The sequence below is a fragment of the Prunus avium genome, chromosome 7 (assembly GCF_965620075.1).
Source record: "Prunus avium chromosome 7, drPruAviu1.hap1.1, whole genome shotgun sequence".
Classification (NCBI taxonomy): Eukaryota; Viridiplantae; Streptophyta; class Magnoliopsida; order Rosales; family Rosaceae; genus Prunus; species Prunus avium.
The window spans coordinates 37,548,395-37,566,991 of record NC_142290.1 but is presented as its reverse complement, the minus strand read 5'-3'; the positions used below and the strand labels follow the sequence as shown (position 1 = coordinate 37,566,991).

General features: G+C 38.1%; 1 protein-coding gene and 2 pseudogenes across 1 annotated transcript; 2 read left to right on the top strand and 1 right to left on the bottom strand.

The window, feature by feature from the left end:
• The first annotated feature begins 692 nt into the window (after positions 1-692).
• Positions 693-3,174, top strand: LOC110759906 (pentatricopeptide repeat-containing protein At4g32430, mitochondrial pseudogene; annotated as a pseudogene).
• Positions 3,175-13,766: 10,592 nt separating this feature from the next.
• LOC110759904 (pentatricopeptide repeat-containing protein At4g32430, mitochondrial pseudogene) lies at positions 13,767-15,934 on the top strand (annotated as a pseudogene).
• Positions 15,935-16,336: 402 nt separating this feature from the next.
• Positions 16,337-18,597, bottom strand: LOC110759974 (uncharacterized). Its single transcript, XM_021962124.2, has 5 exons — positions 18,460-18,597; positions 18,231-18,351; positions 17,998-18,101; positions 16,714-16,845; positions 16,337-16,614 (listed from the first exon to the last, which is right to left on the bottom strand). The coding sequence occupies exons 1-5, from the start codon at positions 18,460-18,462 to the stop codon at positions 16,588-16,590; spliced, it is 387 nt and encodes a 128-aa protein (XP_021817816.1). The 5' UTR covers positions 18,463-18,597; the 3' UTR covers positions 16,337-16,587.

Sequence of the window (18,597 nt, the reverse complement as noted above, 5' to 3'; positions counted from 1 at the left end):
ATTGTGTTAGGAACCAAACGCGTGTTGCAGGGTCCATTATCAACAATATACCAGTCTGTTTGTCCCTACACTAGTACTACATATCTATTTTGTATACAACTCTCAGCCCGTCCTCATTCAGTCATTTTGAAGTATATATATTTGCCAATGCCAGGTGGGATTAATCTTTGCAGCTTAATGAATTTGTACCAACTCTGCCTTGCCTTCAGTTTCATGCCAACAACCACAAAATATTTATTTATAAGTAGCTGCTCTGCTCGCGTTTCATATTGTATAGCATACATCCCGCAGGTAGGCGATAATCTTCAATCCTTTTTCTCATACACACACAACTAATGTCATCAAAGTTCGAACCTAGTACCCCTAGTATCGAAGTTCGAACCTAGTACCCCTAGTATGTAAGTCAAGACTCTTAATATTTGCCAATGTCAAGTGGGACCGTTGGCTCAATCTTAATAACCTAACCACCATGCATTCCAATCCCAATTTTGACGTATATTTTGAGGTTTATATAAGCCCAAATCATTGGGTGTGGTGTGAGGATGGGCAAGGTAGATCCTTATGGACTACCAAATCGTTTTCTTTTTTTGGGCGACTACCAAATCATTTATAAGCCCATTTTATGCATATATCTTACTACAAATAAAAAGCCCATGCTTTATTTCTTAAAAGAAAACCCAAAGAAACAAAAGCCAGGGTTTTGGCTTTCAGAGGGTTTAAGGCGCGCTCTCCTATCTGCCTAATGCTATTTTCTGATTACAATCGGCGTTTTGTTCGTTTCTCATGATTATCCGCCAACTGAATTTCAAAACCCTCCAACGAATACCCAAGCAACGGTATGCTAGCTGCTCCTACTTCCATTCATTCAGACATGAGCACCAACCGTTCGACCAAAATCCCCAACCAAATGCAGCCTCAACTAACCGCTCTATGCTCAACTACTTGCACAGAAACCTTCCACTCAGAGCCCTTGACATGTTCTGTAAGCAACTTCAACTACATTTGTCTCATAACATTGATGAAGTTACCGTTACCCTTGCTGTGAAGGCCTGTCAAGGGGACCCCAAACCCGGATGCCAAATTCACGGGTTTGCTGTTTCTTCTGGATTTGCTTCATATACTACGGTTTCAAATTCTTTGATGAGTATGTACACCAAAGCTGGACAGCTTGATGGTGCCTTATTTATCTTTGAGACTATGTGTTATACTGATATAGTTTCTTGGAATACTATTCTTTTGGGATTTCGAACAAGTGAGGGTGCATTGAATTTTGCTCTTAGGATGAATTTTAATGGAGTTGTTTTTGATCCAGTGACTTATACTACGGTTCTTGCTTTTTGTGCGGATCATGAAGATTTTCTATTTGGATTACAACTGCATTCTCTTATATTTAAGTCTGGTTTAGATGGTGAAGTTTTTGTTGGAAATGCATTTATAAGTATGTATTCGAGGTGGAGGTGGTTAATAGAAGCTAGGAGTGTGTTTGATGAAATGGCGAATAAGGATTGTGTTTCATGGAATGCAATACTATCAGGTTACTCTCAAGAGGGAAATCATGGGCTTGAAGCGATTTTTGTCTTTACTGAGATGGTGAGAGAAGGGATGGGGTTAGATCATGTCTCATTTACTAGTGCAGTTTCAGCTTGCGGTCATGAAATGAATTTAGAACTTGGGAAACAGATACATGGCTTGACAATTAAATCAGGATATGGAAGTCATGTTTCAGTTTGTAATGTATTAATCTCAACATATTCAAAGTGTGAGGTTACTGAAGATGCAAAATTAGTCTTTCAGTGCATGAATGATTGCAACGTAGTGTCTTGGACGACTATGATTTCTATAGACGAAGAAGATGCCATCTCTCTATTTAATGGGATGAGATTGGATGGAGTATATCCAAATGATGTTACATTTGTTGGACTAATCCATGCTGTATCAATTAGGAAGTTGGTGGAGGGAGGCGAAATGATTCATGGGTTCTGCATAAAGACTGGCTTTTTATCAAAGCATAATGTTTGCAACAGCTTGATCACCATGTATGCTAGGTTTGAGTCCATGCATGACTCCATCAAAGTTTTTGAGGAGTTAAACAGCAGAGCAATTATATCTTGGAATGCTTTGATTTCAGGGTATGCTCAGAACAGGTTCTGTCAAGATGCACTAAAAACATTCTTGGTAGCAACTATGGAGTCGAAGCCAAACAATTACACATTTGGTAGTGTCTTGAGTGCAATTGGTGATGCTCAGGATATTTCTCTGAAATTTGGCCAACGATGCCACTCTTCCTTGATCAAACTTGGATTAGTGACTGACCCAATTATCGCAGGTGCTCTTCTTGATATGTATGCAAAGCGAGGAAGCATTTGTGAGTCCAAAAGAGTTTTCAGTGAGACGCCTCATAAAAGTCAGTTTTCTTGGACTGCAATAATATCTGCATATGCTGGGCATGGAGACTATGACTCAGTGATAGAATTGTTCAAGAAGATGGAGAAAGAAGGGGTAAGACCTGATTCAGTCACATTTCTTTCTATACTAACAGCATGCAGTAGAAAGGGAATGGTGGAGATGGGCCGTCACCTCTTTCACTCAATGGTGAACGACTATCATATTGAACCATCTCCTCAACATTATTCAAGTATGGTGGACATGTTGGGACGTAGAGGGAAATTGGAGGAAGCAGAGGAATTGATGAGTCAGATCCCGGGACAGCCAGGGTTTTCGTTGTTGCAAAGCCTGCTTGGGGCTTGCAGGATCCATGGGAATATGGAGATGGCGGAGAGAGTAGCCAATACATTGATGAGATTGGAACCAATGGAATCGGGTTCTTTTGTGTTGATGTCCAACTTGTATGCTGAGAAAGGGGACTGGGAAATGGTAGCAAAAGTTAGGAAAGGGATGAGAGATAAAGGAGTGAGAAAGGAAGTGGGATATAGTTGGGTGGATACTGGTGATGCTGATGGTTCCTTGTATCTGCATGGGTTTTCATCAGGTGATACATCCCATCCACAGTCTAGGGAGATATGTAGAATGGCGAAATGTCTAGGATTAGAGATGAAAATTTTGAGAGAGAACATGAGGGAGACAAAATCACTGAAAATGGACTCCTTCTCAAGGCCCTCACTTCGAAGGCTTGAATCTGTACATGTAAAACTTCAAAAGTAACTCATGATTGTTAAGAAGTTCTGTAGCCAAATTTCAATAAATAAATATAAAAAAAGGAAATTCATCTTGAGGTAACATACAAATGAAGTTTTGATGTGAACGATAACAAAAGGTCATGTATGGGTTTCCTTTGCCCATCACCACCTATAATCTTCTTGTTTAACGTTTATAATCACAAGAAAAAAGAAAGGTTGCATATACAAAAGGGTCATATAAGATCTGGTAGAGTCATGGAAACAACCAGAAGACAAAGCAATAATAGAGCAAAATGCAAGTTATTCAAATGTAAACAGTATTTCTAGTCATGCCCGATAACCACTCCAACACGATCACTTGATGTACGTGAGTCTACATCTTTTCCTATATTACTACGTCCTGTTCACATTGTTGAAGAGCCAACTTTCAGAGATGAAACTTACAAATAGTTATGACAGTGCGTTTTTTAGTTAGATTATCGGCCAGAATGTTTTTTTTTTTTTAAGAGAATAGGAGTTAGAACTTGGTAGCTCGAAATAATTAGAATGGGAGGTATCGGAAAGAATTTAATTTCTTATTCCTCAATATCACTGGTATAAATAAAATAATTGAATAAATAATTCTATCCTAATTAGCTAAAGCGGTATTTTAAAATAAATTGACAAAATAGTATAGCCGGGCGGCTATACTCTTTGAATTTATTCGAATATTTTGAAGGTAGAGCTGCGCGGCTAGACTCTTTAAATATATTTGAAACGAACGCGAAGCTTGCACTCGCAGTCACAACCATTTTTTTTTGGTAACACTCGCAGTCACAGCCATTTCGCTTCTCTTTAAGCCCTTCAAAGCTTCAAAGACTCTGAGCCTCTCTCTCTCAACTCAAGCTTCGATTTTTTTTCTTTCGTTTCGGCTGCTGAGTTGATTGGATTGGATTGGACTCTCTCTACGAAAACCATCAAGTGTCATTCAGCTGTCGAAATCTCCATTAAGATAAGAACTCTGATGCTATAAGGGAGTTAGGCGGCCTGAGCGGATCTAGGCGGCGCCTAGGCGGCCTGGGCGGATCTAGGCGGCGCCTAGGCGGCCTAGGCGGCCTAGGCGGTTCTAGGCGGTTCTAGGCGGCGCGAGTGGGTCTAGGCGTCTCCTAGGCGGCCTGGGCAGGTCTGGCCGCCTCCTTTTTGTTCTAAATGAAGACAGAGGGTCAAGATTGAAGGTCATTGAAAACTTGAAAAATATATAAATATATATTTGGTGGGTCACCTTTGTTATTGATGTCTTGGACTTCAACGGAGGCATCTTTCTTGTTGGTTGGGATCACGCTCGAATCAGCAGACGGATTGGAGCTTTCAGCGGAAGAGTCGTCTTCGGACGAGAAAAGCCTGAGTACACTACAAGAAAAAAGGTCATCTTTCATGATGACCTCTTATACACAGATATTGTTAGTTTTATCTTTTATATGCCTTTTACATCCTTGGCTCTAGCATCTTCTTTTTCTGTAGGTTCTGCTGTGAAATTTATAACCTAACCTATACATGTTTGTCTATAGAAGATATTTATTGATATGATTTATTACAGGTTATGATGTGGTTCCTTATAAGTTTGGTGAGAAATCTTCGCAGACTTTGAGTTCAACTGGCTATCAGAACATGGCATTCAAAGCCTACAATGGGTATGTCATTTGGACATAATTAGTTATAGTTTTGCATATATATTATTAGTTTAAGGAAGTAAAACAATGTTTTATTTGGGTATTGAGGCTTGGTTATCCTGGATCAGTTATCCTCGACTTCATCATCAATGATCCAGTCTTATTGGTTTGTCTTGTTGATGTTTTGTTTTTTCCTTTTTGTTTCTCCTTGTTGCGTGTTTAGCTGAAATATGTGTGTGCTAGACAATAGAGGAGTTTTTCGAGCAGTAGGTTCATTGTATTTTGCTGTGTTTGTAGGAATGGGCTCATAAGCATTACACAGCAAAAGCATCAAGAGGGGCCATCTCAACAAATGGAGAAACTTCTAATAATTCAGGATGCAAAATACAACTAATTCAGGATGCGGAATACATTTATCAATTTATTTTTAGATTTTTTTTTTGAGAGATACATGTCTTGTGAATTTGTTGGAGGAATGTTGATACATATATAGTTTTTTTAAAATGATATATGATGCCCATTTTGTTATTTTATACTTTTTCAAGGTATCAAAATTTTATCTTTAGTAGACTGTATCAAAATTGGAGCTTTCAACGGAAGAGTCGTCTTCGGAAGAGAAAAGCCTGAGTAGGGACCGAGTCGAAGTGGCGAGTGGGACGAGTGAGGAGCTAGGATTAGGGTTGCAGGTTGGAGGGGAGAGAAGGCGATTGCGAGCGTAGAGAGAGACATTATTCAATAGAGTACGTCTCATGGTTCTCTAATTCACTCTCTAGGGTTTATTAAAGGTTCAGTTTTTGATTTTCAGAAGGAGTTTTATGCTTTGCCTGCTTCATGTCATTTCGGGTGCTTCAAAATGTTGTTGTCTTTTTTTGGGTCGAACTGCAAAGGTGCAACTTATTTATTTATTTATTTTTATGTAGTTTTTTTTTATTTATTAGTTTTTTTTGAATATTTATCAATCTATTTTTTTACCATGATAAGTTTTTTTTGTTTTTTTTTGTTTTTTTGTTTTTTTGGCAAAACAGTATAGAATCCATTGAAGAATAGGGCACAAGCCAAGATACAACAATAAGAACACATCCAGGAGGTTCTTGCAATACAGAGACTAAAACAACAACACCAACTAAACACAAGTATTACAAGATTGTTAAAAAAATAGCATACAACTTTAAACCAAGCTAACAAAGAGTTATAGATAAGGAGGACCCAAATCCTTGCAGCAATGACTGCTTAAAGAAGATCAAGATAGAGAAAAAATCTCTCAAACTTCATGGGACAGGAAACACCTCAATGGTGGAGGGCTTAACCGCTCAACTTCCACCAGGACATTCCAAAGAATATCACAGCATCTCCTAATTCCCTTGATCCCCAAGCACAATAAACCAAATTCAGCAGCTCCACCTCCAATATAGAGAGATCTACACAAGATCTACCATAAAAGCAGCAGATCTAGCAAGATCATCCAAAAACCAGCCTCAAAAGACTAGAATACAAACCCTAAAGAAAAAGGAGAGAAAACAAAACCTTGCAAAACTAAGGAGCATACAAAACCCAACAAAAGCTGGGAGGGAAAACACTCCACAACATAACCGGGGTGGGGGCGGAGGAGGGGAGAGAGGCCCAGATTATTAACTGAAGGGGGTGGTTCCAGGGGAGAACCCCTAGAACAAAGGAGAATTTCATATCTGGAGTTGGTTTTGGGTTGTTTTTCCATGATAAGTTGGTAAGTGCAAATAATTACCATTCCAGAAACACAGTCTTGTATTCATCCAAATAAACCAAAAGTATTTCATATAATGACCTTTTTGGATTGAGTTTTGAACTTTGGATCATCATCTTCCAGTGTTAAGAAACATTGAAGTGAAGTCACAGAAGTTGTGAGTAGGTGTTGGTTTGAAGACAACAATAAAATAGTAATTATTTAAATTTTGCAGCCAGTGCATTTTTCAGTTAGATTATCCCCAGAATGTTTTTATGAAGAGGATAGGAGTTAGAACTTGATAGCTGTTCTAACACTGCTAGTTCATCGCAAAACTATTTGATAAAATGCTCTAGCCACCACTACTTGGTCTACTCAAGGTCCAAAACCTTTGTATGGTAATGCCAAAATTGAGGATGTTATGAAGTTGCATCTTTGAATTTTACAAGGTTGCTAAAAATCTTGTAACAAGTAATGTGTAGAAAGGTGCTAAAAATCGTAAAATTAATTGGCAAGAAGAGCTGCCACAAATAAAAATCTTGTAACTGGTAATGTGTAGAAAGGTCCAAAACCTTTGGATTGGATTCCTATTTTTTGTTGTTGCATTTATAGGTTTAACCCGTATTATTTCTTATAAATAAAATTCATTTTTTATTCTTGTCTAATGGGCTAATAGCTGGAAATCATTAGAATATGAGGTATCAGAAAGAACTTAAATTATCATTCCCCAATATCACTAGTATAAATAAAATAATTGAAGAAATAACTCTATCCTAATTAGCTAAAGTGGTATTTTAGCCATAAACCCTAAAATATCATGACAAAATTGTATATTTAAAGAGTATAGCCTCGCGCGGCTATACTCTTTAAATATATTATTTCCGTGCAGCTATACTCTTTGAATATATTCAAATATTTTAAACTGTATAGCCACGTACGCTTTAAATATATTTTAAGCTGTATTTCCGTGCGGCTATACCCTTTGAATATATTCGAATATTTTAGAGGTATAGCCGATCGGCTATACTCTTTAAATATACATGAAACTTGCACTCGCAGTCACAACCATTTCACTTCTCTATAAGCGCTTCTAAGCTTCAAAGACTCTCTCTCTCTCTCAACTCAAGCTTCATTTTTTTTTTCTTTCGTTTCGCCTGCTGTGTTGATTGGATTGGATTGGACTTTCTCTATGAAAACCATCAAATGTCATTCAACTATTGAAATCTCCACTAAGATAACAACTCTAATGCTATAAGGGAGTGGCGGCGCCTAGGTGGCATGGGCGGATCTAGGCGGGTCTAGGCGGCCTGGCCGGTTCAAGGCGGCATGGGTGGGTCTAGGCAGCCTGAGCGGGTATGGGCATCCTTTTTTTTCCAAATGAAGACAGACAAAGCTTGCACTCGCTGAGGAATGTGGTGTGCGAGTGAAATGAAGAGACAGAGAAACGAACACAAAGCTTGCACTCGCAGTCCAATCTTCAAAATTCAAAAACTCATTCTTGAGCCTCTCTCTCAACTCAAGCTTGGATTTTTTTTCTTCAGTTTCGGCTGCAGTGTTGATTCGATTTTTTTGTTGTTGTGCTTTTCTGTCAACTCTAGCTCGAAATAATTAGAATGGGAGGTATCGGAAAGAATTTAGTTTCTTATTCCTCAATATCACTGGTATAAATAAAATAATTGAATAAATAATTCTATCCTAATTAGCTAAAGCGGTTTTTTTCTTTCGTTTCGGCTGCTGCGTTGATTGGATTGGATTGGAAGAGCCATCAAGTGTCATTCAGCTATTGAAATCTCCACTATGATAACAAATCTGATGCTATAAGGGAGTTAGGCGGCCTGGGCCGATCTAGGCGGAGCCTAGGCGGCGCGGGTGGGTCTAGGCGGCCTGGGCGGTTCTAGGCGGCGCGGGTGGGTCTAGGCGGTTCCTAGGCGGCCTGGGCAAGTCTGGCCGCCTCCTTTTTGTTCCAAATGAAGACAGAGGGTCAAGCTTGAAGGTAATTGAAAACTTGAAAAATATAAAAATATATATTTGGTGGGTCACCTTTGTTATTGATGTCTTGGACTTCAACGGAGGCATCTTTCTTGTTGGTTGGGATCACGCTCGAATCAGCAGACGGATTGGAGCTTTCAGCGGAAGAGTCATCTTCGGACGAGAAAAGCCTGAGTAGGGACCGAGTCGAAGTGGCGAGTGGGACGAGTGAGGAGCTAGGATTAGGGTTGCAAGTTGGAGGGGAGAGAAGGCGATTGCGAGCGTAGAGAGAGACATTATTCAATAGAGTACGTCTCATGGTTCTCTAATGCACTCTCTAGGGTTTATTAAAGGTTCAGTTTTTGGGTTTCAGAAGGGGTTTTATGAGTTGCCTGCTTCTTGTCATTTCGGGTACTTCAAAATGTTGTTATCTTTTTTATTTTTTGGTCGAACTGCAAAGGTGCGGCTTATTTATTTATTTATTTTTTAATTTTTAGTTATTTTGAATATTTATTAATCTATCTTTTTCCCGTGATAAGTTGGTAAGTGCAAATAATCACCATTCCAGAAACACAGTCTTGTATTCATCCAAATGAACCAAAAGTATTTCATATAATGACTTTTTTGGATTGGGTTTTGATCATCATCTTCCAGTGTTAAGAAACATTGAAGTGAAGTCGCAGCAGCTGTGAGTAGGTGTTGGTTTGAAGACAACAATAAAATTGTAATTATTTAAATTTTGCAGCTAGTGCGTTTTTTAGTTAGATTATCCCCAGAATGTTTTTCTGAAGAGGACAGAAGTTAGAACTTGATAGCTGTTCTAACACTGCTAGTTCATCGCAAAACTATTTGATAAAATGCTCTAGCCACCGCTACTTGGTCTACTCAAGGTCCAAAACCTTTGTATGGTAATGCCAAAATTGAGGATGTTATGAAGTTGCGTCTTTGAATTTTACAAGGTTGCTAAAAATCTTGTAACAGTAATGTGCAGAAAGGTGCTAAAAATCGTAAAATTAATTGGCAAGAAGAGTTGCCACAAATAAAAATCTTGTAACTGGTAATGTGTAGAAAGGTCCAAAACCTTTGGATTGGATTCCTATTTTTTGTTGTTGCATTTATGGGTTTAACCCGTATTATTTCTTATACATAAAATCCATTTTTTATTCTTGTCTAATGGACTAATAGCTGTAAATCATTAGAATGTGAGGTATCGGAAAGAACTTAAATTATCATTCCCCAATATCACTAGTATAAATAAAATAATTGAAGAAATAACTCTATCCTAATTAGCTAAAATGTTATTTTAGCCCTAAACCCTAAAATATCAAGACAAAATTGTACATTTAAAGAGTTTGGCCGCGCGGCTATACTCTTTAAATATATTATTTCCGCGCGGCTATTATCTTTGAATATATTCAAATATTTTAAAGGTATAGCCGTGCGGCTATACTCTTTAAATAACACGAAGCTTGCACTCGCAGTCACAGCCATTTCGTTTCCCTATAAGTGCTTCCAAGCTTTAAAGACTCTCTCTCTCTCTCAACTCAAGCTTCATTTTTTTTTCTTTCGTTTCGGCTGCTGTCTTGATTGGATTGGATTGGACTTTCTCTATGAAAACCATCAAATGTCATTTAGCTGTTGAAATCTCCACTAAGATAACAACTCTGATGCTATAAGGAAGTTAGGCAGCGCCTAGGCGGTTCTGGGAGGCACAGGTGGGTCTAGGCGTCCTAGGCGGGTCTGGGCGTCCTTTTTTTTTTTTTTTTTTTTTCCAAATGAAGACAGACGAAGGTTGCACTCGCAGAGGAATGTGGTGCGCGAGTGAAATGAAGAGACAGAGAAACGGAAACGAAGCTTACACTCGTAGTCCAATCTTCAAAATTTAAATACTCGTTCTTGAGCCTCTCTCTCAACTCAAGCTTGGATTTTTTTTTCTTCAGTTTCGGCTACTGTGTTGATTTGATTTTTTTTTTTTTTTTTTTGTGCTTTTCTGTTACTGATGTTGGCAACGTCAGATGAACATCCAAGGAAGTTTCTTAGTATGCCAGAAGAAGCCCAGCAGATGGTTCTTTAACCTGAGGCACACCTTGCAGTTTGGCATTGGATTACACCATGCCGGTCTGAATGACAAAGTTGGATCTATGGTTGAGGAACTTTTTGCAAAGAACAAGATTCAAGCATTTCTGTCTTACCTCAGTAAGCACGAGTCTTTCCTGAAAAACACATTAGGAAAAGAGAATATAAAAAGATCATGTTCTTACTCTATATACTGATTAGGCATACGTATTAAATTATAGGTATTGGTTTGTACCAGCACATTGGCATGGGGTGTAAACCTTCCAGGTCATCATCTGGTCATTATTAAGGTAAGGCAAAACTTGTCTAGTATCTTTTTCATTTGGTTCCTATATTTACAAAGGTTTCTAGTAGGAGTATATGGCAGCAGTTGTTCTTCAGGACAAATTTACGTAAATGTTGATTCTCAACAGAATATTATGATGGGAAAACAAAGAGATATGTTGATTTTCCAATATCAATCACAGATATATTGCAAATGATGGTTTTGGTCACACATGAATATATAGAATAAAAATTGGAAAGAAAGAAATATGTGAATCAGATTACATGATTTTCTCCCTTTATAATCAACAGTTGCTCAGATTCTACAAGAAAGATGGGAGTAGATGTCCATCACAATCTGCCCACGCCTAACAAATCATGTTACTTTCTAAATATGTGCCTCAAATACTAGGAATTAGGTTGTCTTGGGTTTTGAATATCAGAAAATCTAATAAAGTCAATGGATGAAGTCTTGTAGTCCTATATCTATTCAATAAACCATTTTACTTTTTATTTTTTCAATACTCTACACCTATCTTTTTGTTGTTGTTAAAGTTCAGAACGCCTAACACATTTCTCCCCTCTTAACATTGGGAATTTTAGGTGCACGTGGTTATGGTATATGTAAGCAAAGGTAGAGCCAATCAAGGCCCACAAGGGTCAGCTGACCCTCATGAAATTCCATAAATAATCCTGCATTCATTACTATTTACCCTTTGTATATAAATTATTATTAAAATATGACCCTTCTCAGCTTTCCTTTTTCTTTTTTTTACTCTTTTTTTAAATAACTTCTTAATTAAAGAACTACTAACCTAAAAGCTAAAGCAACCTTTTGCACAGCTTAATTGAACCTATTCTATTTCAACTTTGCACTGCTTAAATTAAACCTATTCTATTTCAAGTCTTTGTTTGCATCAATCATTCAATTCTTTTTTTTTTCTCCGACTCTAAAGTTAATTCTCTACAAGAATTCAACTTTGTTTCACTGAATTGTGACGAGTAACCCAATAAGTCTTTAACCCTAGTAGTTTAATTTTTTTTGGTGTAGTTGATTTTTTTTATTTTTTATAGTTTATTGTATTTGTGGTATGTTAATTAGTTATTTATTTATTATCTCAAATCAAGAGCATTATATGATTTATTTATTATCTGATTTCTGAAATTTTCTTTTGAAACAGTTATGGAGAAATATTTTAAAAAGAAAAGCAACATATCAATTGTCACATCCTCTAAGAACAGATGTATTAAATCATGGTACTACAAAACGTCAATGTGAGGAAATCAATTTGGCTGATCTTCCTTCAGATCCTGGGCTATGAATTCAAAATTTGGATTACAATCCCAATGTCCAAGATCAGGTGTGTAGAGCTTATTTGCAAAGAGGTCCTTGCCAACCTAAAAAACACAATTTTCCTTGCTCGTGACAAAAAAAGATAGGGTATACCCATTGGTTTACTTGCTCGTGACACATGCACTAATCCTACCAATTGTGACTGCCTCTGTGGAAAGAGCATTTTCTGCTATGAATATATTGAAAAGTGATCTGCAAAAGCGAATGAGAGATATATGGATGAATGACAGCTTGATCATATATATTGAGAAAGATACATTTGATATTATTGATAATGAAGTGATTATGAAAAGATTTCAAGAGATGAAAACTCGTCGAGGATGATTGTGAATGTATTGGAATGACATATGAGTTATTACTAAAGACTTTGTATTATTAGATAAATTTATGTTGTTATGCGATGATTTTATTTTTTGAGGTTGACCCTCCTTGATGAATTTTCTGGCTCTACCATTGTATGTAAGAATGAGATGCTACTTCTCATCTAGCACGTTGTTTGAAATATCATTTAGAATAGTTCGTATATATATATATATCAATGCCATATGACCTCTGATACCTTCAATTTATTTCAAAACTCTTTTCTTCGTTGTCTCATTAGACTGTCTTGTATCCAATTTTTCATCTACAGAGAATACAACGCGAATTGATATATCTCATAGCAGAAGAGCAGGGTTGTCAAGTGCAATGAGAAAAAGGCTGTCATTGGGTTTAGTTCATAATTACGATGGATACATTTTAGAAAATAAATTCTTACACAAGCAATTTTATACTATTAAATTCAAGATTCTTTTATCCCCAAAATGTTGGTGGATCCCTATTTTTTGTTGTTGTATTTATGGGTTTAACTCTATTATTTCTTATAAATAAAATCCATTTTTAATTCTTGCCTAATGGACTAGTAGTTGGAAATCATTAGAATGGGAGGTATCAGAAAGAATTTAAATTCTCATTCCCCAATATCAATAGTATAAAAAAAAAATTTGAAGAAATAACTCTACCCTAATTAGCCAAAGTGGTATTTTAAAATAACATGACAAAATTGTATATTTAAATAGTATCGCCGTGCGGCTATACGATTTAGATGTATTATTTCCAAGGTATAGCCGTACGGCTATACGGTTTGAATATATTCAAATATTTGAACGGTATAGCCGATCGGCTATACTCTTTAAATATATTCGAAAGCAAACGCGAAGCTTGCACTCGCAGTCACAGTCATTTCGCTTCTCTCTCTTAACTCAAGCTTCGATTTTTTTTCTTTCGTTTCGGCTGCTGCGTTGATTGGATTGGATTGGACTTTCTCTACAAAAACCATCAAATGTCATTCAGCTATTGAAATCTCCACTAAGATAACAACTCTAATGCTATAAGGGAGTTAGTGGCGCCTGGGCAGATCTAGGCGGCCTGGGCGGGTCTAGGCAGCACCTAGGCGGCCTGGGCGGTTCTAGGAGGCGCCTAGGTGGCCTGGGTGGCTCTAGGCGGTTCTAGACGGCCTGGGCGGTTCTAGGCGGCCTGGGTGTGTCTAGGCGGCCTGGCCGGGTCTGGGCGCCTACTTTTTGTTCCAAATGAAGACAGACGAAGCTTGCACTCGCAGAGGAATGTGGTGCGCGAGTGAAATGAAGAGACAGAGAAACGAACACGATGAAGTTACCGTTACCCTTAGAGCCCTTGACATGTTCTGTAAGCAACTTCAACTACATTTGTCTCATAACATCGATGAAGTTACCGTTATCCTTGCTGTCAAGGGGACCCCAAACCCGGATGCCAAATTCACAGGTTTGCAGTTTCTTCTGGGTTTGCTTCGTATACTATGGTTTCAAATTCTTTGATGTGTATGTACACCAAAGCGGGACAGTTTGATGGTCCCTTACTTATCTTTGAGACTGTTTTATACTGATATAGTTTCTTGGAATACTATTCTTTCGGGGTTTCGGACAAGTGAGGGTGCATTGAGTTTTGCTCTTAGGATGAATTTTAATGGAGTTGTTTTTTATCCAGTGACTTATACTACGATTCTTGCTTTTTGTGCGGATCATGAAGATTTTCGATTTGGATTACAATTGCATTCTCTTATATTTAAGTCTGGTTTAGATGGTGAAGATTTTGTTGGAAATGCACTTATAAGTATGTGTTTGAGGTGAAGGCGGTTAATAGAAGCTAGGAGTGTGTTTGATGAAATGGCGAATAAGGATCTGGTTTCATGGAATGCAATACTATCAGGTTACTCTCAAGAGGGAAATCATGGGCTTGAGGCGATTTTTGTCTTTATTGAGATGGTGGGAGAAGGGATGGGGTTAGATCATGTCTCATTTACTAGTGCAGTTTCAGCTTGCGGTCATGAAATGAATTTAGAACTTGGGAAACAGATACATGGCTTGACAATTAATTCAGGATATGGAAGTCATGTTTCAGTTAGTAATGTATTGATCTCGACATATTCAAAGTGTGAGGTTACTGAAGATGCAAAATTAGTCTTTCAGTGCATGAATGATTGCAACGTAGTGTCTTGGACAACTAAGATTTCTATAGACAAAGAAGATGCCATCTCTCTATTTAATGAGATGAGATTGGATGGAGTATATCCAAATGATGTCACATTTGTTGGACTAATCTCTGCTATATCAATTAGGAAGTTGGTGGAGGAAGGCGAAATGATTCATGGGTTTTGCATAAAGACTGGCTTTTTATCAAAGCATGATGTTTGCAACAGCTTGATCACCATGTATGCTAAGTTTGAGTCCATGCCTGACTCCATCAAAGTTTTTGAGGAGTTAAACTGCAGAGAAATCATATCGTGGAATGCTTTGATTTCAGGGTATGCTCAGAACAGGCTGTGTCAAGATGCACTAAAAACATTCTTGGTAGCAACTATGGAGTCGAAGCCAAACAATTACACATTTGGTAGTGTCTTGAGTGCAATTGGTGATGCTCAGGATATTTCTCTGAAATATGGCCAATGATGCCACTCTTCCTTGATCAAACTTGGATTAGTGACTGGCCCAATTATCGCAGGTGCTCTTCTTGATATGTATGCAAAGCGAGGAAGCATTTGTGAGTCCAAAAGGGTTGCTTGGACTGCTATAATATCTGCATATGCTGGGCATGGAGACAATGACTCAGTGATAGAATTGTTCAAGGAGATGGAGAGAGAAGGGGTAAGACCTGATTCAGTCACATTTCTTTCTTTACTAACAGCATGGAGCAGAAAGGGAATGGTGGGCATGGGGCAGAAAGACTATCATATTGAACCATCTCCTCAACATTATTCTAGTATGGTGGACATGTTGGGACGTGCAGGGAAATTGGAGGAAGCAGAGGAATTGATGAGTCAGATCCCGGGACAGCCAGGGTTTTCGTTGTTGCAAAGCCTGCTTGGGGCTTGCAGGATCCATGGGAAAGTGGAGATGGCGGAGAGAGTAGCCGATACATTGATGAGATTGGAACCAATGGAATCGGGTTCTTTTTTGTTGATGTCCAACTTGTATGCTGAGAAAGGGGACTGGGAAATGGTAGCAAAAGTTGGGAAATGGATTTGAGATAAAGGAGTGAGAAAGGAAGTGGGATATTGGTGATGCTGATGGTTCCCTGTATCTGCATGGGTTTTCATCAGGTGATACATTCCACCCACAATCTGGGGTTTTCATCAGGTGAAACATTCCACCCACAATCTGGGGAGATATGTAGAATGGCAAAATGTCTAGGATTAGAGATGAAGATTTTGAGAGAGAACATGTGGGAGACAAAATCACTGAAAATGGACTCCTTCTCAAGGCCCTCACTTTGAAGGCTTGAATCTGTACATGTAAAACTTCCATCACAATCCGCCCGCACCTAACAAATCATATTACTTTCTGAATATTTACCTCAAATACTAGGAATCAGGTTGTTAGGGGTTTTGAATATCAAAAAATCTTATAAAGTCAACGGATGAAGTCTTGCAGTCCTATATCTAATCAATAAACCATTTTCCTTTTTATTTTTTCAATACTCTACACCTATCTTTTTTTGGCTGTTAAAGTTCAGAACGCCTATCATTTGCATTGCTGCCATGACAATGAAAAACTTCATGTATTGAAGTCAGTGATTACATCACAGACTTGAGGTCAGTATTGAATCAAAGTATGCGAATCATCCAGGCCATGATAGATATATGTGCTAATAGTGGGTGGATTTCAAGCTGAATTACTTGCATGAATCTTCTGCAAATGATCGTGCAGGTATTCTTCTTAATAGTTAGAATTCTGACTTCTTAGTAGTAGTACTTGCCTCGAAGTTCATAAAAACAGAAAATTTAATACAAATCAAACATCAAAAGATTTCCTAGTAACACAACAACTCCATCACACTGAATATGCATTTCCTAGTCAAAGCCTCTGAAGGCTCCCACTATTACAGTCAGAACAGGCTCATCACACCGAATATGCATTCCAAGATAGCTTAGATAAGGAGTTTCTCAATGGCATCCTGCAGTTCACACATAAAATGTTCAGAATGTAGGACCAAATCCAAGCTCTAAGGAAACCTGAAACATAAATTGTAGATTAAAACAAGAACGAAGAGTACCTTGAGCTGTTGTACTTGCGACTTCAATTGACTTCCCTCATTGGAAGTCACAGAACACGCAATGACAGGTCTTGTGACACCACAGGCTCGACCAAGTGCTTGCTTCGAAGGGACAAAAACGTAGGGAACATTCTGCCAAATTCAAATAAAACACTTGTAACGTGCTTTAAATTGATTTAAATCACTAGGAGAATCATCAAAGTAAAAAGTAAGGATTTTGAAGCTTTAACATAATAAACTAAAAAATCATGAAGAAATAAACATATAATACTATCTTGGGCATGGTCTTTCATGTCTGCAACCAATAAGCCTTGCTTACTAAAATGCTTGCACCAAATGGGATGCACACGGTCTAACCTTCAAATAGGCAATTAGGTGGTTTCAGGGAAGACCTATGTGGGGCACCTTTTGGGTGTGGGATGCTCGTTTAACCTCTGTATTCATCTCGTTCCTTATTTACCTGGGTGCACTGCGTTTTCAAAAGCTTCCTGTCGAACCGGCTTCTATTTCAATCCGTGCTGGACCGATCGAGATACCAATAATCAAGTCTTCAGTCAACTGGTGGAATACATCGCATCAACCTGGGAGCATTAGCCGATCTGGTACATCAATACATGTTCCTATGCCCATTCCAATCTTGTCTAACTTTGCTAACTCCCCCTTCTCAACCCGTATCTTGTTTGTTCTGGAAACACGTCTTCCTATTCCATCTTTTCTCGAATCTCCTTTAACGGAAGAAATAGAAGCTCGAGAAGGAATACCAAAACCTAGTTCACTCGCCGAGTCTTTGTGCATCCATCTATGTCCACAGCCATAGACCACAATCCTACCAACTGGGGTAAATACCTAACGGGTCTGGTTGGGGTCAAATATAACACAACCCATCCCACTATATAACACAAAACAAGTACGCAATCAAACACAACCAAAGGGGTAATAGTTCTGTCTCACTTAATTTTTGCGTGTAAAACATCAAACACTTGGAAACTACAGTAAGTAACTCTTAACAGATGATAACGAATCATAATAGGACTGACAATGAGACCAAAAGGAAACAAATAATACACAAAAGGAGAGCAAATAAAAATAGAACTCGAGTATGTCTTTGTGAAAAACAGCAATATTTGAATTTATTGAACTATCCTCAGATGAGAAAAACAACACAACACTCTCCCATCATCCAATAGAAGAAAAAAAAAACCCATGTCGCAATCAAAGAATTAACGCATTTATGACACTAAAATTTCAGTGCAATAGATATGTTACAGGAATGATGAATAGTACCTTATCTTCAGCCAACAGGGGAAGGTGAAGAAGAATCTCAATCGGTTCAGTGTCACAAGCCATCACTACGAACTCAGAAATACCCCTGTTGAGGGTCTTAGTCGCTGAAAAAAAATAAAAAACCCATAAAAAAAATGTTAAACTCTATATAATTCTGACTCTAAAAAGAGAGACTGCACAGATAAAAACAGAAGCAGGTAGCCATGGCATTGAAATATGAGCATTTAACGTACCTTCATTGGCGCCCTTTTTAAGCTGCTTGTAGTTAGCTGCCTGTTGAACCAGGTCGAGTATTGTAATCGTCAGCTGCGCATCGGCCAAAGGGTAGGATTTTGCGTTCACTGCCTCTCCTGTCTGCAATTACATTCATACACAAACAAATTAATAAACAAACAAATCACAAACATAGTCAATCAACCATGCTCTCTAGGCTGAAAACCAAGATGAAGAGCAAGATACTACCATTGTGTGGTCGATTTCGCGGAAGCAGAGAGGCTAGGGTTTTTTATGCGAAAATAAATTAGGGTTTAAGTAGATGCATTGCCGTCTGCTGAGGGATTTTATGGGCCGCCGTAATTTACACCGACTATTAATCACCGG

Excerpts from the sequence above, each read along its gene's own strand:
- LOC110759974 (XM_021962124.2), bottom strand. Across the intron at positions 16,846-17,997 it reads CCCTGTTGGCTGAAGATAAG|AATGTTCCCTACGTTTTTGT; the intron begins GTACTATTCATC and ends TGAATTTGGCAG. Across the intron at positions 16,615-16,713 it reads CGCAAGTACAACAGCTCAAG|GATGCCATTGAGAAACTCCT; the intron begins GTACTCTTCGTT and ends TGTGAACTGCAG.